The sequence below is a fragment of the Phoca vitulina genome, unplaced genomic scaffold (genome assembly GCF_004348235.1).
Source record: "Phoca vitulina isolate PV1807 unplaced genomic scaffold, GSC_HSeal_1.0 scaffold14, whole genome shotgun sequence".
NCBI classification, from domain to species: domain Eukaryota; kingdom Metazoa; phylum Chordata; class Mammalia; order Carnivora; family Phocidae; genus Phoca; species Phoca vitulina.
In genome coordinates, this window is record NW_022589717.1 from 26,326,487 (window position 1) to 26,354,485 (window position 27,999).

General features: G+C 32.6%; 1 protein-coding gene across 6 annotated transcripts in view; it reads right to left on the minus strand.

Annotated features, from left to right (window-relative positions):
* The window catches only part of LRBA (LPS responsive beige-like anchor protein), a 758,742-nt gene that overhangs the window by 179,908 nt on the left and 550,835 nt on the right, over window positions 1-27,999 (minus strand). For all 6 annotated transcript variants that reach the window (XM_032412965.1, XM_032412964.1, XM_032412967.1 and 3 more), the window contains 4 exons: window positions 21,688-21,805; window positions 19,504-19,606; window positions 14,256-14,371; window positions 9,478-9,590 (listed from right to left, as the gene is read on the minus strand). In XM_032412965.1, coding sequence (XP_032268856.1) covers window positions 9,478-9,590; window positions 14,256-14,371; window positions 19,504-19,606; window positions 21,688-21,805 — 450 coding nt within the window. The remainder of the gene's footprint in view (window positions 1-9,477; window positions 9,591-14,255; window positions 14,372-19,503; window positions 19,607-21,687; window positions 21,806-27,999) is intronic.

Genomic DNA, 27,999 nt, shown 5'->3' on the forward strand with positions numbered 1-27,999 from the left:
CTGAGATTAAGAATTCCTCATATCAGTGAGGTCGTATGATACATGTCTTTCTCTGTTTGACTTATTTCGCTCAGCATAATGTGATAGTTTTCTATTACCTCTGTGAGGACCTTTACTCTGATTTTGTTTTTAAGGCTTCTTCTGTTTCCTAAATTGTCTTTGTTTCTTCTGGTTTCTTTTTATTTTTCTATTTGTTTTAGTCTTTCACATTGGAGACTGTCTTTAAATGTTTGCTAACACTTGGTGGTACCTTCAGTTTTGGAATGAGGCACAAAAGGGCTGACTGAAGTACATTTAGCCTAAGTAGCACTGTGAGCTGACAAATTTCACTGAAGGGAAATCAGATGGGCTCCAAGTAGGATCCCCAAATGTTAACATTTTTTAGGTCTTTTCTCTTGAGCCAGTCAATATATCCAAAGAGTAATACAATCTTCTGTCTTAAAGGGTGGGGCTGGTATAAGCCTAGCTGCCAAAGCTCTGATAGCATGATGGCAAAAGGGGTCTGGGGGTTTTCACTATTTGGTACTTAAAGCTTTCAGTTCATCCCCCTGTTTTCCATTCCTTCCCATCAATCCCTCCTCTGCTGTTCTTGGTGTTCTCAAATAAGAAACTTCTCTGGTATAATTTCTCCAAAAAGTATATACCTCTTCCCTTTTGCCAAGATAAAGGAAAGAGTGGCTGGATTTTGGAAAGAAGTGGACATACATGCAAGTATTCAATCTAAAATACTCTTTCCACTTATCCCTAAAGTCTACCAGTTCACTGACAGGGACAGATCTGAGATCCCAGCCTTAACACTTGGAAAATGTGTGAACTTGGAGAGTTCCTTAACCTCACTGTATCTTAGTTTCCTTATCTGTGAAATAAAGATAATAACACATTCCTTATAGTATTGTTGAGGGGATAAAAGGAGATAGCGTATGTAAAATGTTTGTTTACAAAGGAAGGCACCTACTAGGGCTTCCCTCACAATCTAACAAATATATTCTAAACTTTCCCCACATCATTCTTCTGCTGATTAGATTGTAAATTCCCCAAGGCAAGGGATATAATTCATACCAAACTCTCCAACATCAATGTGGCATACAATAGCATCCATATTTGATGCCAAGATTAAAATACTTTAAATATATTTTATCAGCCAAAAAAAAAAAAATCCAAGCATGGAGTAATTATTAATTTCTTTCTCTGTATTTACCTTTTAGTGAAATGCTTTAAGATCCATTATTTACTGTTGTAAAATCCTAAGGTTTTTTTTTTTAAAAAAAAACTGAATTCCTTTAGTCTGACTGAAGCCTAATAAATTAAAAAAAAAAAAAAAAAGAAAAGGTTATAACACCTATGGTATTTCAACAATATTCCCCTCCCCCTCCCAAAACAGTGTTCTTTTCCCTCTGGGACATCTAGATGGTATACTGATTCCTGGTATATCTGTTACAGAACAGGACTAAAAGGACTGGCATTCGTCAGAAACAGCACTTAAAACTTAAAGAGATAAAGAAGTGCTGTCTGATCAACAACAGTTAAATGTCGGTAGTCAATTCCAGGTCAAGATGAAGCTGTATATTAAATGTGTGGGTTAGGGAGAAATATCTCACATATAAAAATACACAACCAAATGTAAAAGATAAATGAGGAACACAAAGAAAATCACCTACTTTTCCTTTGAAGAAAGAGAGAGAAGAAGAAACAATAAATACTAAGGACAAATAATGGCAACTCATCAGCAAATAAGTAAATTCAAGAGTTTTGTAAATTCAGTTCTCTTAAGTTATCTGAGAATTTACTCTTTCGAAACATTTTGATCCAGACTAGGGCATCGGAAGCTGCTAGTTTAACAGAGTTGTGAATGGTACAGCATTATAACATGGGTTGGAAAAAAAACTATGATTTATTAGGGCTTGGATCAAAAATTAAAATTCAGTTTGAAGATATGATCATAGTAAATTCTCCTTTAATTCCTACACTGCAAGGAAGACTCAGGCAATCCTGGTGCAGGTTCATTTTCCCCTAATGTTTAATTTTCTTGTTTTTGCACTTCTGAACCAAAAGAACAGCTTACGTTGCTCTTGCACTATAAAGCTGAAGAATGGATGATTTTTCTTTTCCCTCTACCTCAAACTCTCTTTTAGGATTTTCCTTCATTTTAAGAATGTAAGCTCCAATTTTTAAAAAATATAACACTTGCTTATACCTTAGCCATTTCTGCTTTTTTACCCCAACCTTCATTTTATTTTTTAGTAGGATAGTAACTACCTTGTTCTTTCGAATTTCCAGAAACTAAGAGTCTCTGGCACACAATTATTATTCAATAAACAAATGAAAAAATAAATGAATACTCAAGTTGTAACATCAGGGATTCAACAGTTTTAGCCAAACATTCAGCTTTTTCATAAAACAGGCTTACTAAAAAAAAGCTTAGAGAATAACCTGGAACAAACACAGTAAGAGGAGCAATTTGGAAAAGCTTTCCTTTTTAAAGCAAAGGAATGCTGGTTACATTTTACCATGTTTCAGCACGAGAGGTGAAAGGCAACTTGACAAAATAACATTAAAACAGACTCAGAAATTGATGCCAAAAGTAAAGGCCGTACAGCACCCTGCAATACTTCTCAAACATTCTGGGCCCAAACTTTTACTAAGAAATATGTCACTTTAAACCATAACTCAGTGCACACATGTATGTACACACACACACAGCTTAAGCCAAAGATTCATACATAATGTACACTGATATTTCTTTTTTTATGTTATGCTATGTCATTCATTTTTTTCTCTATAATATCTATCTATTTATTTATTTAGAGTGTAGTTGACATACAATATTACATTAGTTTCAGGTATACAACTTAGTGATTTGACAAAGTTTATACATTATGCTAGTTCGCTACAAGTGTAGGTACGTACCATCTGTTCTAATACGTCGCTATTTACAGTATCATTGACTGTGTTCCTTATGCTGTGCCTTTTATATCCCCATGACTTATTCATTCCATACCTGGAAGGCTGGATCTCCCGCTCTCCTACACCCATTCTGCCCAACCCCCACCTCCTTCCCTTCTGGCAGCCTTCAGTTTGTTCTCTACATTTATAGGTTTGATTCTGTTTTTTGTTTATTTGGTTTTTGTTTTTGTTGTTCTATATTCACTACTTTTTAAATTGTTCTATTCATTTTTTAAAATGTTAGTTGTAAACTGCAGTTTGAAAAACACTGGCTTAGTGTTTAAATTCTGGTGCCAGCCACTACCTGTGTGACCTTGTACAACCTGCTTAACTTCATAGTGCCTCAGTTTCTGTCTCTGTAAAAGACAGGAAATAATGTGACCTACCTTATAAGGGCTTTGTGAGGGTTAAAAAAGTTAACACATGTAATATACTTAGATAAGAGCCTGACAAAAATAAGTCCTCAATAAATATTAGTTAACAATAATAAAGTGACATGTTCCCAGCTTCTGAAATCTATAGTGAACTTTTCATTTGGAAGCTAATGGTTATCAACTGCATTTCAATGTAAGAACAAACTCATTTTTTAGAACAGGTATTCAGGTTATGGTACATATACATATTAAATAATTATGTGAATCAATTAAAAGAGAAATAATGGCCTCAGATTATCTGGATTTTCCTCTCTTAGAAAACTGGTTTACACAATTTCCTACTAAGGGAAATAAAAGAAATCACAGTGGCAAAGAAAATCTTTCTAATCTACAAAGAAAGCCCTGATACTGAAACGTTCTGCCATCATAATTTGTTTTTATGATATGACATTTTATAAATATGTTCCTGTCCTAATTATAATTTCTTATAAAGAAAAGACAAACAGAAAATGTTCATTCCTATCTCTCCCAAGAAGGGTGTCAAAATATAAAAATGTATAATTGTAAAACATAGATTAATGTCACTCCCAAGTCCATGCACGGTTAGATCTGTCTTCTCATCAGTCAGAATTGTAGACCAGTGATGAAACAACTGGGAAACTGAAGGAAAAAAATCAACTTCAAAATTCATTCCTACTTTTTTCAGCTTTGAAAGAATAAATTAAACAATTATGTTAAATGAGGGCTTTCTCAATACATATAAAAAATTAATTTTCATCAGATTTTCTGACTCTTTGATCTTCTATACAGACTATATTCGATCTTTTCAACAGACTGACAATATTAATTTGAAATTATTATAAGGAGATATTGTGCATAAAATAAAAGTTTATACCTTCAAGAAGACATTTTTTACATCTTCCATTGAACCCTTTTCATAAAGAATGATCAGAAAAATAATATAGAAGAAAGGGTGTTGATTATATTAACTCAGTTTCAGAAAGAAAATTCCCTGTGCAACATGGAAGAAATTACCAAGTAAAATTGTAGCTTTGTATCAAAGCTGCTAAAACTCCTCTGAAAAACAGCATTGAGAAAATTAAATGGACATAAATATGCATAAATAATTCAATACATTTTAAAGTCAGTCAGGGTATATAATCTATTAAAGAATGGGGATAAGATCTGTTTACATTTTAAATTAAGCTTTGCACAGAATGCTTTCTACAATTTCACAAGTTTCACAACAAATAGTAATGTTTGCTAAATGTATACTATGGGAAAAATTTTAATATAATTCTCTTATAATCATTGTTCATACAGATACAACTCATCTTATGTATGAGATGTATCCCTGAAATATGCGTTTAAACAGATATCTGAAAACTGAATCACACTGTAAACATTATGTAAGATTTTAATGCCAAAAGGAATGAGATACTTTTATACAGTAAATAATTACTATGACTTTATACATGCAAAGCACAATTTTCAAAAATTTAACATGCTTATTTCACTTAAAATAATGTAGTTAATTCCAAACTCACTTATTTCCATCAATATTTAATGAAAACAATTAGTACTAGAATTCCATTTTCTTGAACTTGAATGACTTTTATGGCATTTGAACTGCCGCTGCTTTATAAGTTATAAGATATGTGGCTGAGTGTTAGAGCTTCCCACTTCTTCCCAGCCCTGCTAATTACACTACTATTCATTATTCAACTGTGTGTCCTTCAGTTCTTGTTGAAAGCATTCTTTATAAATATTCTTTCCTGAGCCCAAAGTACAAATCTCTCACAATATAAAAAAGGGTACCATTACTACAATCAAAGGCACTAAATCATCAAAATTATTTTTTATGCCTTTATATAGTGGATATGGACGTATATGGGAAGACTAATGAAAGCAACTCCTTTAGTTTTAAGGACCTCTACCAGTTTTATAAATCTTAACAAAATAAAAAGAGCAAAATTACTATTGGTCATCTAGTGGGGCATAAAAACAGCCTTATTTATCATATACAGAATATAAATTACAAAGGCATTAGTTAAAACAGTATTTTACCCACCCAACAAAAGAATTTGGCAAGTTCCTTAGAAATAGCTGTAACATATAAATAAAATTCAATTTTAATAAAGGATTCTATTTAGCTGGCAAATAATGCATTATGGCATTTTGCTGGTATTATTTTAATGAATTCTCACAATGAAAGAAACCATGTAGCCTACACTAAAAAAAAAAACCAAAAACCTGCTTTGGGTGCTTTCCTCTGGTCATGTAAGATTTTAGTGGGATAGAGAACCAAGACAAGAGGCAGAGAATAGAGGCAGTTGGCAAAGAACAGTGGTAGGAGGAGGCAACAGGGCTACTGGAGCTCTTGTTCAGGTACACTGATGGCAGAAGACCGCGGCACAGCCTCAGCAGGAATATCCAAATAGCCTCCCACTTATCACCAGTAGAAACTGTCCTATCAGGACAGAAACACGCACCCTGTCCACAATCCATCTTACTACCACTGGATCTTGAAGAGCCCACCAAAAAACCCTCTAAAAAACAACAACAACAAAAATCTTCAGTGCTTAAATAGAAGTCCAAACTGAAGGACTCAGTTTAAAAAATTTTTTAAAAGGTAATTCTTCTAGAACTCTAGAAAGGTTATTTATTTAAATGTAATTTATTTTGTGAAGCAAATTTTACATTTTAACAAATTAAATGAGTGAAAATAAGATTTTTACTTTTATGTACATAAAATTCAAATAATGGAAAGAGAGTAGGATATAATAGCCTGAGAATTAAGGAGCTGGTAAGTTTTTATTATTGACCTATGGCATGACTCACTATACATATCAAACTAATACACATTCCTCAATTATTCGATTAGAGAGTTTTACAGATTCCAGTGAAATAGTACAGGGTCTTAGAACAAATATACCTAAATGTAAGTAAGGCTTTCCTTTTTCTAAAAAGGCAAAACAAAACAAAACCAAAAACCTCACAAAACCACCATTTATCCATTTATTATTCCTCATAGTCAATGGATCACCTGTGAAATTCTGCTATTCATTAGCAGATCTGGGCCAGATTTAGCTGCTCTTGGTAATACTCAGTCATGTGTTTGTGGTCAGCTGAGGGCTGGCTTAAGATGGCTGCTGATGATACAATCTAGCCACCTCCATGTGCTAGTCACATCTCTCTGCAGCTTAACCTGGCCATGTTAGGGACGTGTTCTCAAGGTGATCCCAGAGAAGCAGAAGAAACAGATGATTCTAGAACTGGGCCAGAAAACATAAGGGTTAAGACCGGAGCATTCTGTCAGACCAGAGAGCATGGAAGTTATCAAAGACTGTACTAAGATTGTATCAAAATAACTCAGGAGCAACTTAAAGAAGCTCCCTGTGGTCAAAAGCAGGAACAAATGAATGAACATCAATGAAAATAATAACTGCAATGGACTGAAACATCAAATACATGTAAGTCTGTGAGCTCATAAAGATGTTTTTTAAAAAGTTAGGTCCCATTGGAAGATGTTAGGAATGAGTCACTGTTTTGAAAAACAATGTAAAAAGAGAGAAAAAAAATCAAACTTTTATTCTGCCTTTCCAAAGCAATGTACCATTAAATCACCTAGTAGTAGATGAAGGGAAGTATCTCATTATAGAAGGACTCTCAAAAATAAATGAAATTAAAGTGAGAGAATGTAAATATCATGATTTTGCTATGATTATACAACCACTGATTCCAAGCATTAAATATCAATGGCAACTAACATCACAAAAAGATAAGTAAAGAAGATATTACATGCCCTCTGAGAGAAAAATGCAAAAACTTCCTTTGAAACAGTCTTGCCACAAATATCCAGTCTGAATTCTATCAATCTCTGGAACCAACTACCAATTTATAAGAAATACAGAAGATGGAGAAACCTGTTAGACTATTCCACAGGGACGCAATAAGCAAAATCCAGACTGTGAGAAAAGATATAAGACAAACCATGTTTCTTCAACTGATAAATTGGAAAGAAAGAAAAGATGAAAGAGAAACCTACAGAAGAGACTTAAGACTTAATCAGTATCAACTGATTGAACTGTGTGGTCCTTATTTGGATCCTGATATGAATAAACACACTAAAAAAAATTATGGAAGTTGTAATTCAATTGGAAATGTGATACTAGGCTTTTGATGATATTAAGAAATTATTGCTAATATTTTAGGTTTGCTAATGGTATTACGGTTATGCTTTAAAAGGGACTTTATTCTTTTTTAAAGACTTTATTTATTTATTCATGAGACAGAGAGAGAGAGAGGTAGAGGCAGAGGGAGAAGCAGGCTCCCCGCACAGTAGGGAACCTGATGCAGGACTCAAATCCCAGGACCCTGGGATCATAACCTGAGCCGAAGGCAAACGCTTAACTGACTGAGCCACCCAGGTGCCCTAAAAAGGGACCTTAAAAAGAAGTACATATTGAAATATTTATGAATAGAATGATATGATGTCTAGGATTTGCTTCAAAGTAATATGAGAAAGCAGAAAGACATGAATATAAAAATAAAGTAAGAGTAACCATGAGTTGATAATTACTGAGCAGGGCTACTAGTTGATGTAAATTTATTGTGCTAATTTGTCTACTTTTGTATATGCTTGAAATTCTCTATGATAAAAAGCTAAAAAGAAATATAACCTTATTCTATATCATAAAATGATGATTCAGGAATATTCTATTTATTGATAATCTAGGACAGAAAAGGAAAGTTCTTAAAGAACCTAAGATATGGGAAAATACTTAGAAAGTTAACAAACAGGGACGCCTGGGTGGCTCAGTTGGTTAAGCGGCTGCCTTCGGGCCGGGTCATGATCCCAGGGTCCTGGGATCGAGTCTCTCATTGGGCTCCTTGCTCAGCAGGGAGCCTGCTTCTCTCTCTCTCTCTCCCTCTGCTTGTGCTCTCTCTGTCAAATAAATAAAATCTTTAAAAAAAAAATAAAACAGAAAGTTAACAAACAGTGTGATGTATGTGTATGAGTATACAAATATAAAATGTAATCATTCCTTATTGATATGTGGTAAATAAGGAGTAATTTTTGCTTATTTATATGTTTTACATTTAAACAATGAATACAGTTAATATTTTATAACTTGGGGAAAATGTCATGTATATTGTATCATTTAACACATTTAGTGAATGGCAGGCCCTGTGCTAGGCATGAGAGAAATAATGGTGAACAAGAACTCTCTCATATGGAGTTCAGTGGGGGAGACAAAAAGAATCAAAACAAGTAGGTAGAAGGATATATAAAATGCAGGACTCTGAGGGACTCTGAGAAACAAACTGAGGGTTCTAGAGGGGAGGAGGGTGGAGGGATGGGTTAGCCTGGTGATGGGTGTTAAAGAGGGCACGTATTGAATGGAGCACTGGGTGTTATACGCAAACAATGAATCATGGAACACGACATCAAAAACTAATGATGTGTAATGTATGGTGATTAACATAATAAAATTTAAAAAAAAATAGGATATTTCAGGTGCTATGAAAGAAACAGAGCAGAATATCAGGGAAGAAAAATAGTAATGGTCTCCATAAGGAGGTGACCTACAGGACTAGAGTCAGCCACTCACCAAGTAGGACATGAACATTAAAGGCAGAGAAAGCAAAACTCTGAATTGGGAAAGAATAATTCTAAGTCAAAAAAGGTTTAATCACTGGATTTATATCATTCGAAATTAGATTTAAAGAAGATTCATTTTGTGGTAGTGAGTGATGGATTAGACCAGGGTAAGAGGCGACAAAGAGATCAGATAGGACACCTGGAGTAGTGTACAGGTACTTGTCTTTTTTATCCAAGTGCTGGTGAGGAGTGTCCATGATACTAACACCCTTTAAAGAAGTTAATATTTTAGAATAATGTCTTCCTAAAAAAGAATACAACTGTCAATACTTTTAACTGTTACCAGCTTTATCATGCTTTTTTCAAAAATCTTCAATTTAAATTCTAAATTCAAGTTTAAATTTCACTTTGAGAAAATGAAAATACATTTAAAAGATAAATATATTAAAGTTAGTTATATTAAAGATTTTTAGAAAGTAATGTGAAAATTAAAGATAATCAAATTCATTGTGATGTGCAAGATAACTGTATTTCAGATGATTCCTGAAAAATTACCTTAGACAAATCTCTGAAGTTGCTTGGCAAGGTAAGATCCAGTTCTTCTGATTCATAATTAGTGATGACCCAGGGAAACACTGGATACTGATTTAAGTCATTGTAACTCCGTCCTGAGAGAGAAAAAAAAGTCATTCCATTTAGAATAATAAAACGAAATGATAAACAGACTCAGGAGTATCATTTGCTAAAAATAATAAGAACAACTTAACTTTTTGAGTGCCAGACATTGTTCTCAGTGTTATACATATATTATTTGTTTTGACCCTATAATAAAACTATGAAATTATCATCCCCATTTTATGGATGAAAAATTGAAGCACAAAAGGTTAAAAACTTGTCCCAAACCATCTAACTAGTAATGTTCAAATCATATTCAAATCCAGATACTCTGGCCCCAAGTTTATGTTCTGATAAAATATGCTTGGCTATTTTTTATTACTTGAAAGCCTGTACCAAACAAAATATTTTTTATTAATACTTAAAAATTTTTTCAATTCTCATAGAGCTTTTCCAAACAAGAATCCTTTCTCTGCCATTAATTAAACAACCAATCAACCAACTAATCAACCAAATATAAATGACTTAACCTCTCTGGACATTCACTCGTCACCTGTAAAATGAGGGAGTTGTACTAAATAACTCTAAAATTTCTGTGACAGCTTTCAAATTCTATGATCCTCTGAATATAATGCAAAGCCTCATCAATGTTGGCTTCCCCCAGTCCTAAATGCTGCCACATACTCTTCTACACTTCATTTAAACTAATGACATTCAATGAGACATTTAGGTCTATTAAAAATATGAATAAAACAAAGGATGAGATAGCCCTTCTATAAATATATATATATATTTTATATATATATATAGCCCTTCTATAAATATATATATATATTATATATATATATATTTTATATATATATATACAGCAGTTTTCTGGATATCACCACTTTAAGGAGGCAGCATAGTGGATGAAATCATTCTTTCCAGAGTCAAAACACTAGCATTTGAATCCCAGTTCCACTATTTACTAGTCTATACTCTACCTTTAGTTAGATTTAATGTGAACAGACTCTTATGGCTAAAATATAAGGGGGACAAGTATATTAATCTTGTTTGAATTCCTTTATATTGTATATTCTATCATGTTTTCTCTTCCTCAAATATATACTGATGTCATATCAATATGCAGCTAAATATTACAGTTCTTCAAACAGATCCTTGGTATCTGAGTCTTCCTTATGATTTGATGTTTTTAACTTTATTTCACTCTATCCATCTTGAGGACTATTAAAGTAACAGAGTTCTTCCTTGACTGACCTGGAAACAGTCTTAACAAAACATGAATAACTAGGACAATTTTAATTCAGAGGTCATTATGTCACTACATATTTCTGTCAATTTTAATTCTCCCAGAAAAAAGTAACCAAATTTAGCAGCAAAACCACTCTATCTTGATTCCCTTCACCCATCTCTCTCCTTCTGATTGAGACATTAGTAAACATGTTAGTAAAATTCTCATTTTGCCCCCTCTGTTTAAATGATCAAATTTATTATATGTACAAAAAAAGTATGCACCAGCTCATTGTAAATAGACTTTTATTAATTAAGTTAAACTCTCTATATAGTTATTGAATGCCTATGACTGTCTTTTGGAAAACGTGCCATGGTATCATGAGAACCTATATGTATCACAGATAACAGTGTAAAAGAAATCTTAAATAATGTGAGATTCAACCCCACCTTCTAGTGTATTTAAAACTATCCAAAACAAATTACTGGTTCTATTCTTTAAAAAGAATATTTGAAGTATGTATCTAAAAGACACTTTAAGCACAATAGAAGCTATTTGAGGTAGACCATTTCATAAATGTTGCTCCCTAATTATTACTGTGCATTTAATCTATGTTTTAATTGACTTATCACATGCTAAATATATCCATTAAGCTTGTTATGTAAGTTTTCTGTTTCTCACTACTACTTAAAAATCCTTTCAGTCACTAATACTTACATAATCTCTATTTAGTTCAACATAATTATTCAAACTTTCTTCATTCCTTTCCCTCAACTGGCTGTGAGTTAAATATTCCTTAACTGATAAAATTTAGACTTTTCAATGTGAACGCTTAACTTCCAATTTTCGTAATAGTGCCTCTCTCTTCCCCTCTTTTCTAACAGTGCCTTTATTCTTCGTGAGCTGTAATTCTTTCACCTGAGCTCTTGAGCCTGTCTCACTCATAACTTGCATTGTTACTTTTCCTCTCTGTCCCTCTTTCATGGTTTCTCACCTTTGCCTTAATCCATTCCCTTTCACTATTACACAAGAAAACTGTAATAACAGATCTAATGTTCTCATTTCATCTCCAACCATTCAGTTCTTACAATCAACCTTTTTTGTTTGCTTTTAAAATGAACCCCTAGAAAGTAGCCAACAAGTTCCCAAATGTCCAAGCTAGAGGCATGGCCTGTACTCATTCTTAAGTCTCCCGTACCTCTCTGTAACATTTAGTACAGGCAACCAACACCTTTCTCTCTCTCTTTCCCCTTGCATCTCAAGACATTTGCTATATACCTCAGTTTTCCTTCTCCTCAGTCTAAAAACTCTAGGATCACTCATTCTCTTTTCTCCTTTACTAACTTTCCCTTTGTCTTCTTGTCATTGACAAGAACATTCACCAGACCTTGTCTCACTGCTTTCTGTATTATCTGGCTTGGTAATCTCAACTCATTCTTGGTGATTTCTAATCTATGCAGATGAAATCCAATGTCCTATCTCCAAATTCCAAATACCTTCTTTGACCTATACTTCTAAAAATTCTTTTTGATATCTTAACTTGGATGTCTATCTGCACAGTAAAATCATCTTCTTTCCCAAGACCATTTTTTCTGACTTCCTTTCTGTTAATGGCACCACCATTTCCCCAGTGATTCAGACCAGAAGCCTGGAAACCTTTTCTGATACTTCTTTTCTCATTTACCCCCTACATTCAGTCAGCCCGATGTCAAATGGTTTGTACCTTATAAATCTTATGTCATTTAATCTATAAATTCCCACTATTGCCCCTCTAATGCAAGCTCCCGTTATTTTTTTATATATAATTCCTAACTGTGCTCTCTGCCTAGTTTCTCTCCACTCCAGTTTATCCTTTATTCTGCCTCCAAGTTAACTTCCCATATAATTCTAGTATCACTTATTTGCTGAAAAACTTTCAGAAGTTGCCCTGTGAATTGACTGCTAACTCCTCAAACTGACAGAAAATCTTCCACAATGTGTCTCCACACTACCTTTTTAGCTTTCTTTCTCATTATATCTTTATGAAAATATACTTTATGTGTGCACATACATATACACATGTATAAACTATACCATTAATTGTTCTCTAGCTATATCTTACATTTTCCCACCTTTGTATGTTTCTTTATGCCTTCAGTTTTACATGGCATGACTCCTAATCTTTCAACTACCACCTCTACTAAAGTAATATCTGTCCTTACATGAACATGAAATCCTTCCTGATTTTTTCCTTACTCCCAACAACTGGATGAATATAATTTCCCTCTCTGACCTTCTAATCCCCATAGTACTTTGTATTTCTTTTATTGAATCTATACTCCTTGCTCTAGAATCATGTAAATGTTTATATTCATACTTAAAATAACTTCTCTGAGAGCAAGCAACATGCCTTATTCTCTCTGTACCTCCTTTGCACCTCAAATATAAACTGTGCCAGTTTGTTGAACTGAATCTCAAATGTCACACAAACACATTCCCTGTTTTCTTTATTCTAGTTATCACAAATGAAAAGTAATGACACATTTCTATTCTTTACTCTCTTTTTTAAAATTTATTTTTGTTTGGATTCAATTAGCCAACATATGGTACATCCTTAGTTTTTGGTGTACTTTTCAATTCATTAGTTCGTATTCATTAGTTACATGTAACACCCAGTGCTCATCACATCACGTGCCCTCCTTAATGCCCATCACTAAATTACCCCACCCCCCACCCACTTCCCTTTCCACAACCCTCAGTTCTTTACTCTCTTTCAAAGAGAACAGCTTCAATGGGTGACGTTCAGTAATACTTCTTGATTGCAGACCTTGTATAGAGCCATTTATTCTTTTTTTTTCCAAAGATTTTATTTATTTATTTGAGAGAGAGAGAATAAGAGAGAGAGGAGCACATGAGAGGGGGGAGGGTCAGAGGGAGAAGCAGACTCCCTACCGAGCAGAGAGCCCGATGCGGGACTCGATCCTGGGACTCCAGGATCATGACCTGAGCTGAAGGCAGTTGCTTAACCAACTGAGCCACCCAGGTGCCCCTAGAGCCATTTACTCTTTAGATTTTCACATGTGGGTCATAATATAAGTATTCCTTTACTTAATATTTTACCCAGTTTTCTTTTTTCAATGTTACATTTTTGTTTCATCATATAATACACTTCTGATTAAGTTATTAACAGGTTAAGATTTTATATGGTTTTTATTTCTACTATCCCATAATGAATCCATTCTTACTATATTAAATAGTTAGACATTTTCATTTTAGATTTTTGGAAGAAAGTGTGTATACCCATTTTTAATTTTCTCAAGTAGCCAGCAGTTCGTATATAAAACTGTAAACTCTACTATCAAAATTACTCTTGATAAGGTACTCATGTAGTAATAATGAAAATAAAAGTAAGCTATCTATACTAGTACTCAAAATAATCTAATAATATCACAATTAATAATTTATCATTTGAAAAAAAATTATTTACCATTTGAAATAAAATTACCTGCTATTGTGTTGAGAAACATCAAATACTCAAAATTTGAAATCTCTCTATGCTGCCATCGCTGGGTCATATTAGAAGCTTTAAAAAGTTGACGTGGACTAGCTAATGAGATACGCCTGCAAAAAACAGAATTTGATGCAGAATCATTTTAATTACAACACGATAATAAATTATGAATATCTGTGCCTATTCTGTATATTTGACATACAAAATGATATCTGTATATTCTGAAAAGTTCTACTCATGTTTTACTAATGAATACACGAAATGTTTCAATGCACAATTAATGGTTAAATGATTTGGACTAGCCACAGGTCCATGATACATGATCTATTCATTAGATTATATTCATTACAATGCCATTATAATATCTAGGTTCCATAAATGTTGATTAATAATAGTATGATTAATAACTTACTGATTTACTGATATAAAAGGAATTATAGTAACTGAGAAAGACATATAAAATTTTATTCACATCTTTTTTGTGTGTGTGGGTTTTTTTGTGTGTATTCACATCTTTATCAATTTTAATAATTCTCTTAAAGACAACACGTTTGTACATTTTAAATTTAAATATTATGTTTATATACCTTTTATAACAGGGGAAAGAAGGATTCTAAACTCTTTACGTGTCTATTCATGGGGTGGGACAAAGGTAAGAGAAACTATTATTTTTTTACACAGCTTAATAATAGATGACCAAGTTTTCTGTTTTTTTAATGCAATGTAAATAACAAAAGATGTAACTGACTACTACTAAATAACAGTGGAAAATAGGTGGCAGGATTAATACATTCAGAGCCTAGAATCTCAGAGAAGTATGCTGTCACAGTTCTTCCTACCACCAAGGACAAGGTAACTATATTTTTTAAGTTTTATTTTCAAAGGTATAATTTACATACTATAAAATTTACCCATCTAAGTGTACTATTTAATTATTTATTAATATATTTCTAGAGTTGTGTGATTAGCACCACAATGTACTTCAGAACAATTCACCACCACAAAAACTTGCCTTGTGCCTATTTACAGTTAATCCCCATTCCTATCCTCCGCTCCAGGCAACTATCAATTTGCTTTCTGTCTCTATAAACTTGCATTTTCTGGACATTTCAGATAAATGGAATCATACATCATGAAGGCTTCTGCATCAGGCTTCTTCACTAACCATAATGTTTTTGAGATTCATCAATGTGGCAGCATGTTATTAGTAATTCATTTTTTTGATTGCTGAATAGTATTCCAGTGTATGAATATAGAATATATCACATTTTTAAAACCCATTCACCAGGAGTGCCTGGATGGCTCAGTGGGTTAAGCCTCTGACTCTTGCTTTCGGCTCAGGTCATGGTCTCAGGGTCATGAGACTGGGTCTTGTGTTGTACTCTGCGCTCAGTGGGGAGTCTGCTTGGGATTCTGTCTCTCCAGACAGACTGGTGAAAAATCCATTCACCAGTTGATAGATATTTAAATTGTTTCTGGTTTTGGATTATTATTATTATTCCAGTTTGTATTACTATGAATATTCACAAACATGTCTTTGTATGAACATATGTTTTCATTTCTTTTGGGCAGAATCCTAAGGGTGGAATTGCTGGGTTGTAGGTTGCATTTACATTTAACTTCTTGAGAAACTGCCAAATTGTCTTCCATTCTAACAAGCAATATATGAGGTTCCAATTTTCCACATCTCTGCCAATACTTGCCCCTATAATGTATTTTTTACTATAAACATTCCAGTGAGTGTAAAATGGTATCTTATTATAGTTTTAATATACATTGTTCAGTAACTTTTCATGGCTTATTAACCATTTGTGTATCTTCTTTGGTAAAATGACTATTCAAATCCTTTCTTCCTTCATTAATTGAGGTTTTTGTCTTATTATTGAGTTGTAAGAATTGTGCATACATTCTGAATACAAGACCTTTATCAGATATATTATGTACAAATATTTTCCTCAGTCTAGGACTTCTCTTTTCATATACTTAGTGGTGTCCTTTAAAGCATGAAAGTTTTAAATTTTTATTAAATCTAATTTCTCAATTTTTTTCTTTTATGGATTACGCTTTTGGTGTCACATCTCAGAACTCTGCCTACTCCAGGGTCATGAAGCTTTTTCTCCCACAGTTTGAAAAATTTTTTAGTTTTAGCTTTTAAATATAGGCCTATGACACATTTTGAGCTAATTTTTTATAAATACTGTGTGGTAAGTGCTGAAGTTCATTTTCTTGCATGTGACTATCCAAATGTCTCAGCACTATTTGTTCAAGGATTATCTTTTCCTCATTGAATTGTGTTAGCACATTTGTTGAAAAAAAATGGATTTTATTTCTGTATTCTCAATTTTGTTCCATTGATTTATATGCCCATCCTTTTATAAATATCAGACCATTTTAATTACTGAGGCTTTATAGTTAGCTTTGAAATCAGGTAGTTGGAGTCCTCTAACTTTATTCTTTTTCATCATTGTTTTGGCAATTCCAGATCCACTGCATTTCAGCTTCTCAGTATCTCCAGGGAAGTCTGCTAGATTTTGATAGGGATTGCATTGACTTTATAGATCTGGGGAGAACTGACATCTTAATCATACTGAACCTTCTGATCCATGAGTATGGAATGCCTCCATTTATTTGATGTCTGTCTTTAATTTCTATTAGGCATATTTGATAGCTTTCAATATACAAATCTTACACTTCTTCTGTCATCTAGGAATGAAGACTTTTTTTCCCCCTTTCTAATCTGGATGCCTTTAATTTCTCCCTCCTTCTCTTCCTTTCTTACTGCACAGGCTGAAATCTCTAATATATTGTTGATAGAAATGATGAGAATGGGGGACATTTTAGCCTTCCTGATCTTAGGGGAAAGCATTCAGTCTTTCAACATTAAGTGTTTCCCAATTACTATACCTTTCTTTTGAGCTCTAACTTCCTATTCAACATTTCAGTCTGGACATCACTCAGGGGTTTCAATTTCAATAGATCTAAAACTAAACTCATATTCTGTTCACCCACCTCGTCTCCACAACCCCGACCTCAACCTTGGGAGGACAGATACACACTATTCCTTCTCCAGTGTTCCCAATCTCAGTAAATGCTATTCAGCAGCTTAAACTAAAACTTGGCAAGACACACTAGACACCTCCTTCCCTTATCATCCTCCATTATCTAACTAATCTCCAAATCACACAAATTGTATGTCCTCAAAATTTCTAAACAAGGATGTCTCTTTTTAACTGCACTATCAGCACCACATATCATCTGGATTTCCACAATAAACTGCTGTCTCTGAACTGACACCCTCTTCCCAGAATCACTAAGTTCCAATGATATTTGCCTTCCAACATTTCTTTTTCTTTTTCTTTTTTTTTTTATTTATTTGACAGAGAGAGAGAGAGCGAGAGCAGGAACACAAGCAGGGGGAGTGGGAGAGGGAGAAGCAGGCTTCCCGCCGAGCAGGGAGCCCGATGTGGGACTCGATCCCAGGAGCCCGGGATCATGACCTGAGCCGAAGGCAGACGCTTAACAACTGAGCCACCCAGGCGCCCTCCAACATTTCTTAAAATACTGAAACCTCACCTTATTTCAGGACCTTTGCATATGATATTTCTGCTTTCAAAGGTAAGCTGATTCTATTCTTTCAAATAAAACTTAAAAGTCATAAAGGAAGACATTTCTGACCACATAATTCAAAGCATCTTATCTCTACTCCACTAATCACTACTATAACACCCTTATTTATATCCCTCCCATCACTTACAGGGTTATTTATCTTGTTTGCATAATTGTTAAAACATGCATGGGTAAGATGGTATCTATCTTATACACTGCTGGATAACAGACACACTGTTAGTGTTTGAGATCTACTTAAATTGCTGATTTAATGAATTAACCTACACCTAGCTTTCATTAACTGAGGGAAATCATTACAAAGATTTCCCAAGTATGATAACACTAATGAATAAAACTTAAAAAAAAGAGATAATTAGTAGAAAAAAAGACTTTTTTTATTAAGATAAAGAAATTTACTACACCATTCTGAGCTGCTTCATCCTGAACCTGAAATTCCTCATTAAATTATAAAACTATCTAATCAAAATCCTCACTGGCATTATAAAGCAACCGCTGCTTATAATCTAGAAGGGCCACTTTAGGTGCTCCTTTTACATAAGAGTTGTACCCTCTGGTAGTTTTAAAACACATCCATAAATTCTTTGATACTTTCTCTTCAAGAAGTGGAACTTCTCCCCTCCCTTGGAGCCTGGGTATTTAATGACTACATTATAACGAATATAATGTAGCAGAATTGATGACCTACTCTACCTATCAAGGGTAGGTCATAAAAAGACATTGGGGCTTCTGCCTCATTCCCTTTTGAATCACTTACTGTGGGAAAGTCAGCTCCCATGTCATGCAGACATTCAAGCAGCCTATGAAAAGCAGACTTGATAGGACACATTTATTTCTTCTTTTCTAATCAAGATGATCAGTAGTTTTCCTTTTCCCTTTTCCTTTTGTTTTCTGGTAATGCTTTTCTGTGGATTTGGAATTCAGGTAATGCTGGCCTCATAGAATAACTTTAAAATTTTATCCTTCTTTTCTGTTTTCTGTAATAGTTTGCCCAGAAATGGTATTATTTCTTCATTAAATATTTGGTAGAATTTGCCAATGAAACCATTTGAGCTAGGAATTTTCTCTGTCAGAAGACCTTTAACTACAAATTCAATTTCCCCTGTAGAGGTATTAAGGTTACCTATTGCATAGAAATCTGTCCATTTCATCTAACTTGTCTAAGTAGCACAAATTTGTTCATAATATATCCTTATTTTCCTTTTAATATCTGTAGGATCTGTTGTGATGTCCCCTCTTTCATTCTTGATATTGGCAACTTGTGTCTTCTTTTTCTTCATAAGTCTTGTATATATATTTATTACATTTGTTAATCTTTTCATATAAACAACTTTTCATTGCACTGATTTTTCTTTATTGTTTTTGCTTACATTTTTATTAATGTTCTGCCTTTATGTTTATTATTTTCTTCTTTCATCCTACTTCGGTTTACATTTGCTCCTCTTTTTCTAGTTTTTTTCAGATAGAAGTTCAGTTGACTCAAAATAGTGCATTAATAATCATCATTTAATATGAAACATAAAAGAGAAGTAAGTGTAAAATAAGAAAATTAAGAAAAAAGTAAGAAAAAAGTATTAATAAAGATTATTTTCCAAATCTTTCTCATATAAAACAGTACCTGGTTTGAGGCAACCCAAAGCTGGTTCCAATACCAACACGAGGTAGATAGTTAACTACTTTCTTTACTGTTGCAGGGTCTGGGAAGTTGAACATTACAGCAACTATGAAAAATAATTTTTAAAAGTTAGAACACAATATAACTTCCTTCTTGGAAAACTGACTTCTTGGTCTAATAAAATATTTACTCTTAATTCAGGTATACAATTCCTGCCATTTTACTTTTATTATAGTGCATACCAAGTTTTAGTATTAATATGCTAGAGGTAATATTCATTTTACTTATAAATACCTTAGCCATAGACAGTTCCTTCTCTAAATGTTGTCAGAAGTTCTAAAAACTGTTGTTGCATTAATATGACGTGAAGCTGAGATTAGCTACATACGTATGTATGTTAAACATACGTATCTGTGAGTATGTTTATATAGTTAACAATCTAACACACACCAAAAATACTACAGATTTAAGTACTAAATTGTCACATTTATTTCCAATGATAAACAGTTTAAAAGTTATCCTCCTTACAATTTTTATATGTTCATAATTCATATGTTCACATAATCCAGAGCAATGTGTGACCTAAAGGAAAACTTTTCCTCTATAGTTAATAATCAAATTTAAATGTTTTCTAATCATCTCTATTTCAATAATACATTTTGAGAATATCAAGAAACACATATCAATATACATAAACATATTGAGTACATAAATGTTAATTTATTACAGTCATCTATAAATTTTTAATCTTAATATGAAAATAAGAAAGTCAAAATCATGAGAGATAAATTAGAAGATATAAATTTGGACAGTCTTAAAATTTTAATTATATTATAATTTCAGTATCATAACCTCTAAGTACTCATCTAGAAAATGATCCTTCTTTGCTACGCAGCTTAAAAAAAAATTCTTCAGTCCAAAAAAAATTTATCAATTTGCTATAGCTTTAAATACTGACATTACCAACATGTTTCAGGTAAATAAGTATATGATCATTCACTAAGGACCCAAAACATATTTGGAACTGTCATATATATATATCCAACATACCTTTTTAATAAGCCATCCCTATACATCCATTATTATATTGAATATAGGGGAAAAAACAACAACAGAAAAACTATCATAAGTTATGGCAGATAATGAAGGCCATGAAGGAAAGGCAAAAGAAAAACACATACAAAAGCAAGGACACACAAGAAATTTTAAAAGAGGAAAATATGAATGAGGATGAGCAAGTAATAAATATTGTAAGATTGTAACAAAACCCCTTTGGGACAGCAACAATGCAGGTTGAAATAAAGTGTGAAACATTGACTTGATTATTTGCCTGGAAGAATAATGTTTACATTAGGAAAAAGAGGTATGTATAGGGGAGAAGACCAAATAGGAAAGGAAAAAACATCTCTACCTAAAGAAATCTGTATTCTCTAAAGACACATGATTCTATAAAGGGAAAATAATGTGTGTATGGAATATACATTCGTGTAGATTTTTTTAAACGACAACTTGTAGATTATAGAAAGAGAAAATCAAACTTCAATCTACTTATATAGAAGGAGTATGTACAATAAGTCACTAGGTTTTATATATTCTCCTTTTATGGCTCCACTCATACCCACCAATGCTTTTACTTCAAGTTCACCTTGTCTCTCCTTCTTGTCTTAATTAATTTCACCAAGTTCCATTTTAAACCCACAAATTGAATTTTAGTTCTTTCAAGAATGATGTAATACAAAGCAACCAGGACACTTGAGTACCATTTTCTGATGGTCCCTTTATAAATGGCAATAGATTAGACAAAAGATTGAATAAATGTATGAATCATTTGATTACCCTCTCCCCTCTCCAAATGCATCCACCTTCCAGAAGGAGTTTAGGCATCAGAGCAATATTGAGAACATCAAAATTCCATAACTGATTAAACGGTTAGTTATTCCCCATATTTAGAAAACCGTGCACTAATCTGTGATATGGCCAGAAAACTAAAACTACTACAAATAATTCTAAGAATGACCAATTGGGGAAAAAACCATGAAGATGCATGTGGTTCAAAAAATGAGGCCAGTATGGCAGAGAGTAGACTACAAATTACTATCTAAATGGAAATAATACGGTATGTTCAAAAATGAAATCTGAAAGAGGTGGAGGTTAGCTTTATAACAATATACTTCTGAAACATATTACCTCTGTTTGCCATAAAGATCTCCAAGGCTGTATTTTGCAAAAGATAACGACGAGAAAAGATTGATCGTATCTCTGTGAACAGCCATTTTCCATGCAGCCCTTCTGTATATGCCAGGATCTAATGAGGAAAAAAATAAGCACAAGTAAGTAACAACAGTTTAATTTTTTCTTGTTGTTTTTCCCCCTGAATAAAACAGAAAAGGCCCTATTAAAAATAATTTCTAAAAATTGAAAAAACTGTTACTGAAATAATTTGGAGGGAGACTAAGAAAATAGATTGCAACTTATGGAAAGGAAGCTCAATGAAAAAGCAGAGCAAAATTATAAAACATCTACTTATAAATATATTTTGGGCTTTTAAAAGCAGTGATGTAATCTATTGCTTTTCAGGAAATACAAACTGCATTATTTAGTGAAAGTAAAATTTTAGATAAAAAGAAGAAAGACCTCAAAAGAATGCCTTGCATGCTTATAGATCATATATACAATTCAGTTTCATATAATACAATTTTAATACATTCAGAAATATTTTTTTATGTTATACGAGGTTTTCAGGTTGGTTTTTTTGTTTTGTTTTGTTTTGTTTAGTATAGTTGAAACACAATGTTACATTAGTTTCAGGTGTATAACTTAGAGATTTGATGAGTTTATATTATGCTATGTTCACCATAAGTGTGGCTACCATCGGTCCTGTTATATTGCTATTACAGTATTACTGTCTGTATTCCTCATGCTGTGCCTTTTATTCCTGTGACTTATTCATTCCATAACTGGAAGCCTGTATCTCCCACTCCCCCTTCACCCATTTTACCCAGCTCCCCCCCCACTCCCCCGGCAACCATCAGTTTATTCTCTGTATTTATAGGTCTGACTCTGCTTTTTGCTTGTTTATTCATTTGTTTGTTTTTTGTTTTCTTTTTTTAGATTCTACTTCAGAAGTACCTTTTATATATTTTAAAATATATATTTAGAGTAAATCCTAAGATTTCTCATTGCAAGGAGAAATTTTTCCCCCTTTTTTCTTCTTTTTTAAAAAAATTGTTATCTATATGAGAAGATGAATGGACGTACTGTGGTAACTGTTTCACAATATATGTAAACGAAACCATCATGCTGCATTCCTTAAGCTTATACAGTGTTGTATGTCAATTATTTTTTAATAAAACAAAAAAATTATATATATTCAAGTTCATAACTTTAAAAAAATCACACTTTTAAGGTCACTGTTAAGGCAACAGTCATTCATTCAGAAAGCACAAAGACTGACTGTATAAGAGGTTAAGTATCATTTTGTCAGCTAGGCTAAACACAAACCTGCAAATGAACTCAACATAATCTCTCCATGGAGAAGGTGGTTGTCAGAGTAACTTGTTACAATTCTTGTCATCCCATGTGACAGACGCAGTAGCTTAGAATGCTTTGCCAACTCAAAGTAATCCTGTCTTTAGTCCTAAGCCACTTTGTTGCTTTGTTATTCAAGTTTTGTTTTTTAAAAAGTTCATTTCAAAAGCTTAATTATGAAGGTGTTAAAGGAAAACCAGATGTGGAATTTCTTACACCAGTACTTCACCTAATATTAATTTAATAAAAAAAATTAGATGTATTTACTACCAAAACCTAATGAAAATCCCTGAAAGCAAACAATTAAGATATATCTCTCAAAAGTAACCACCATTAAGAAATACAAATAGAATGACATGTGATTATGATATTGCATGGTGGGGACAAAGATGGGATAAGCAAGGAGAGGAAAAAATAAGAAGAAGAATTTACCCTACAAGAACTTTCTTTTCTATATTCATTTCCATTTCCTAGATCTTAAATGCAAACAAATCTATCTATATTCCTCAATGTAAAATGCAATTTCTTTGGGAAAAAAGCAACCTTATTTAATTCACTAAGTATGTATTGAGATTTTTCCACAAATTCTATTTTTGGCACAAAGGATCTAAAAACAAAAGAATAACTCCAAGTCTCAGTGTTTTTTGAAAAACAAAGCAAGAATTCTAAGGACCAAACAAACTTCCAGTTTTAAAACTGGTGATATAGAAATCTACCTTCATCCAGCCAATACCTGCATAAATAAGATCAGGAGAAATGAAAAGGAAAAGAGAGGACAAAACTGTAAGTCTTATTCTCAAGATTTTTTGAAAGCAGAGGTTGCATGTACCTCTTTCTCTCACCATGACCAGTAGGTCCAAGCGTCCAGAGCCTACAGTGGCCTCCTACTTGGTCTTTCTCCTATCTTACCTGTAGAGTCTACTATGACCAGAGGAGCCAAAGAAAAAAAAAATTTTAATAGAATTTTAAGATATAAATCAGATCACATCACTCATGCATTTAATGACCATCCAGTAGCATCCCGCTACATGCGTAATAAACACTGAAGCTCTTTATAATTGTTTATAAAGCCTTACATCTGAGACTCACAGATGAGCCCAATTCATTCTTCTTTGGGGCCTTTATACTTATTTTCTTGTCTGACTCCAATGTTCTCCCAAATCCTCACATAATTGGCTCACTCTTACATTAGATTTTTGCTCCAATACCACCTCCTCAGAGAAGCCACTTCATCTAAACCCCACTTCCTCCATGACCACCCCAAAATCAGCAGATTTCCTTCACAACACTTATCATTACCTGAAATTATGGTATCTGCTTGCTTGACTATTGTCTCTATTCAGCACTAGAATGCTAGAATCTAAGTTCTAAGAACAAAGACTTCTAGTATACTCTATTTCCATTTTCTAGAACAATGTCTGACACAAAGTAGATGTTTTTAAATGATTACATGAGTCAGTGAATGGCAACCTAAATTAATATATGGCCCTCAATATATGGCCCAAATTCATTTTGTTTGGACCATATGATATTTTAAGTATTAATATTTCTAGTTTCTCAGGAAAAACTAAGTGTCAAACCTAGATCTATCTGCCACATGGTAACAAATGACATACACTCACCATTTCGGCACAGTCTCTACTCATTCATTCATTTACTATTATCTGTCCAGTTCCCACTGGCATTTGAATTTGCCACCCTGGACTTATCAAGTAGGAGAGAATCCAGTATATGTTCTGTAACACTTATACTCCAATCTACTATCCAATTATTAGTAAGGAAAATGAGAGCCAGAGAAATTAAATAGTTAATACAAAGTCCCTTGGGAGTTAGTGGCAGAGTCTAACCTGCTTCCAAATTCTCTAATCCAAAAATACAAAGGTTACAATATATACACCATATTGTCACATTTGTAAAAAGGGGCTTAAATATTTGTTAAACTACAATTCAACTTATCAGAATTTTAATCAACTACATTTGTCTTCCTGTATTTGGGTTATAGGTGAAAGAGGGAAATCAAAGAAAACTAATAACAAAGGCTCCTCTAAGGTCTATGATATGCTAAGAATATCACACACTAATCTGAAAATTCTACTTTTTCTATCTATAAAGCTATATAATAAGGCCTGTTGCTCATAATGGTGGTTTCAGTCATTCTAAGATCATAGCCATGCAACTAAACATTTAATTATATTCAAAGATACTTCAGTTATTAATAAAAATAAGTGTACTAAAACATTATTATAAAATTTTTAATGTACTGAAGGTTTTCTAATTAATAAAAAATTCAATTTATATCCCATTTCTTTAAGCAGTATAGTTATTAAAAAGTCTACTTGAAGTGGTATGCTTCTTTAAAATGTTTTATTACCAAATTATATTCACAACTGCAGAAAATGACATAAGCCCCGTACCCATTACTCAACCATATAAAATCCTAACATTTTGCCATATTATTGCATATTTTTAAAAAATTAATAAAGCATTTTAGATAGTGTTGAAATTCCCATATATAACCTTTCCTGATCCCATTTTCCTCCTTTGTCAGAGCCAATCACTATTCTTGTTTTAGCTTTATCATTCCCATGTCAGTTTTTATACTATTAGCACATATATATCCATAAATAATATCCAGCATTGTTTTGTATGTTTTCAAACCTGATATAAATCAGGTAGCATACTGAATGTACGACAGCAGTGTGCTTTCAAAATTAAATATAATCAGGTCTAGTGTGTTAAAACTCAGAGAAAAAGAAACAGGAGGAGAGACAGACAAAATTATTTAAAATTGCCATAAGTATCAAAAATTAAAATCACACACGAAAACTAGCCTGACTTAACAAGAATTAACAAATGAAATTCTATACTTACGGTCAAGATAGCTGGGTTTAAAATGGAAACAAAAAATCTTTTAACAAACAGAATTAGTAGCTGAAATTGATATAACATTTCTTTAAGGTATTCATTAGGAAAAGGTGTCAGTACTGAAATGCAGCTGAGGCCTAGCTAAGGAAGAGTTTTCTTTCTTATTGGAATAGTATATTCCTGGTCTGAGGCTTCACTTCAAAGTCTCTAGAGTTCAATTAAAACTGGATTAGGTAGAAGCAGACCCTTCTTTGGGACTTTCTGTTCACTGAAACTCTACATACACTGACAGCACCCTAGACAGAGGTCTAGCCCTCCAATGAATCAGTTGCTATGGAAACCATATCATTACCACTGCTCTGCAGTTATGACCCTAAGTGTAGAATAGCTTGAAAGCTTAAGCCCACAGCACTCTTTGAATGTTTACCACCTTGTTTTAATATGGTTAGTACTGTTAATAGGTAAAAGTAAATTCAACTTTCTTTTTTTATAATTTGTTTAACAAAGATGGTTTATTAAAATGTTGAGGTAAGAGAGGGAAGTATTTAATTTTAAATATACACACATACACACTCAAGTGTATATACCATTTCTTTACATTAAAAATATCAAACATATCTTCTTTAAAATTTTTATCTGAAAATTGTGCCTTCTTTCAGGGATATATTATTTTTCCCAGATAATACACACAGTGCCTTTTTTCTATCTTTCAAATAATATACTGTGAATACATATAAAAATTTCTTCACCCTGTTGCATTTATTGGCTTGAAAGCAAATCATTTTCTCCACTTTCCTTTTAATCGTTTATTTTGAAAAGCTAATGAATTTATTCAAATAAAACTTTCTTTTGTTTGCTCATCCTCTGAGAGAAATAGAAATGTGTTTATTGCCCAACTGCAAAATGCTTTTACTGAATATCAACCTTTAAAAAAATTTTTAAATAGTCTCTAAAAACAGTCATATTTGCTTCATTTAAGTAAAGAAAAAAGGTTTTGTTTTCAAAAACTATACAAACTACCCTCACTAAATTTAAAATGCTTTTTAAAAATTTTAAAGGGAAAAATATTAAAAAGTGATAAAATCTTTTACCTCAAAAATAAGAAATAAGTGTTTGCATGTAAAAATCAGTAAAAAGCTTTTTAAAATATTATTCTTTCTTAATGTTTAAGACTGGCATTGCATACACTAGTCCCACATAGTTGTCAATTTTTGGGGAGGTTTTACTCTTTGAAACAATTCCATATTGATTTCTTTAGCTTTATCATTCCCATGTCAATAATAAAAGTAAAATCGGATAATATATATCACCAAGAATACTTACAATTTCATAACAAAACTATTTCCAAAATATAGAGAATGTATTTAACACCAAGAAAAATGTTCCAAACTTAATATACAAAATATAAGCTAATCATTCTATCAATTAAGCAATGACACCACTGGAAGGAAAGTCGAGAAAATATTCATATCCCATTTTCATGAAAAATGATTATAAATTAGTCACAAAGATTATATCTAAATATGAGAAAACAGTAAATATTTGAAATATATTTAAAATGAAAACACTGAAAAATATTCTAATAGCAACTCATCACTAGATATATTTACAAATATGTTTTATTTATAATAACTGCAATGTTAACAAACTGGTAGAAAGCAATTTTAATCAAGTATTTTAAAGTTGTACCACTCTATTATTAACATAGTTTTTGGATTTTGCTGCATGTAATTTTCTCTGAAATTTGATATCAAAGCATAGCATTTATGAGTTTATTCATAAATTCAGAATTTATTCTAATAATATTGAATTCTAGTTGCCTTTGGATTTACTTCATCACCTACCACAGAAATTTTAAGTTTTCAAAGATATATTCTTAAAGTAAAACTTAGAGGTCTTTTTGAATTTAAAAATGATATATAGTTGGCTGGTCAAAACTTTATGATAGTAATTTTGTTATTAAATTACTATCCATGAATAAGTAGAATGTCTCCAAACTTTGAAAAGAACAATGGTAACAAAAATATGAAAGTTATGGATATGAAAGGAAATCACCTTTTAAATTAATTATGAGTTATTGTTTTCCTTCTATTTGGTAAATTTCCT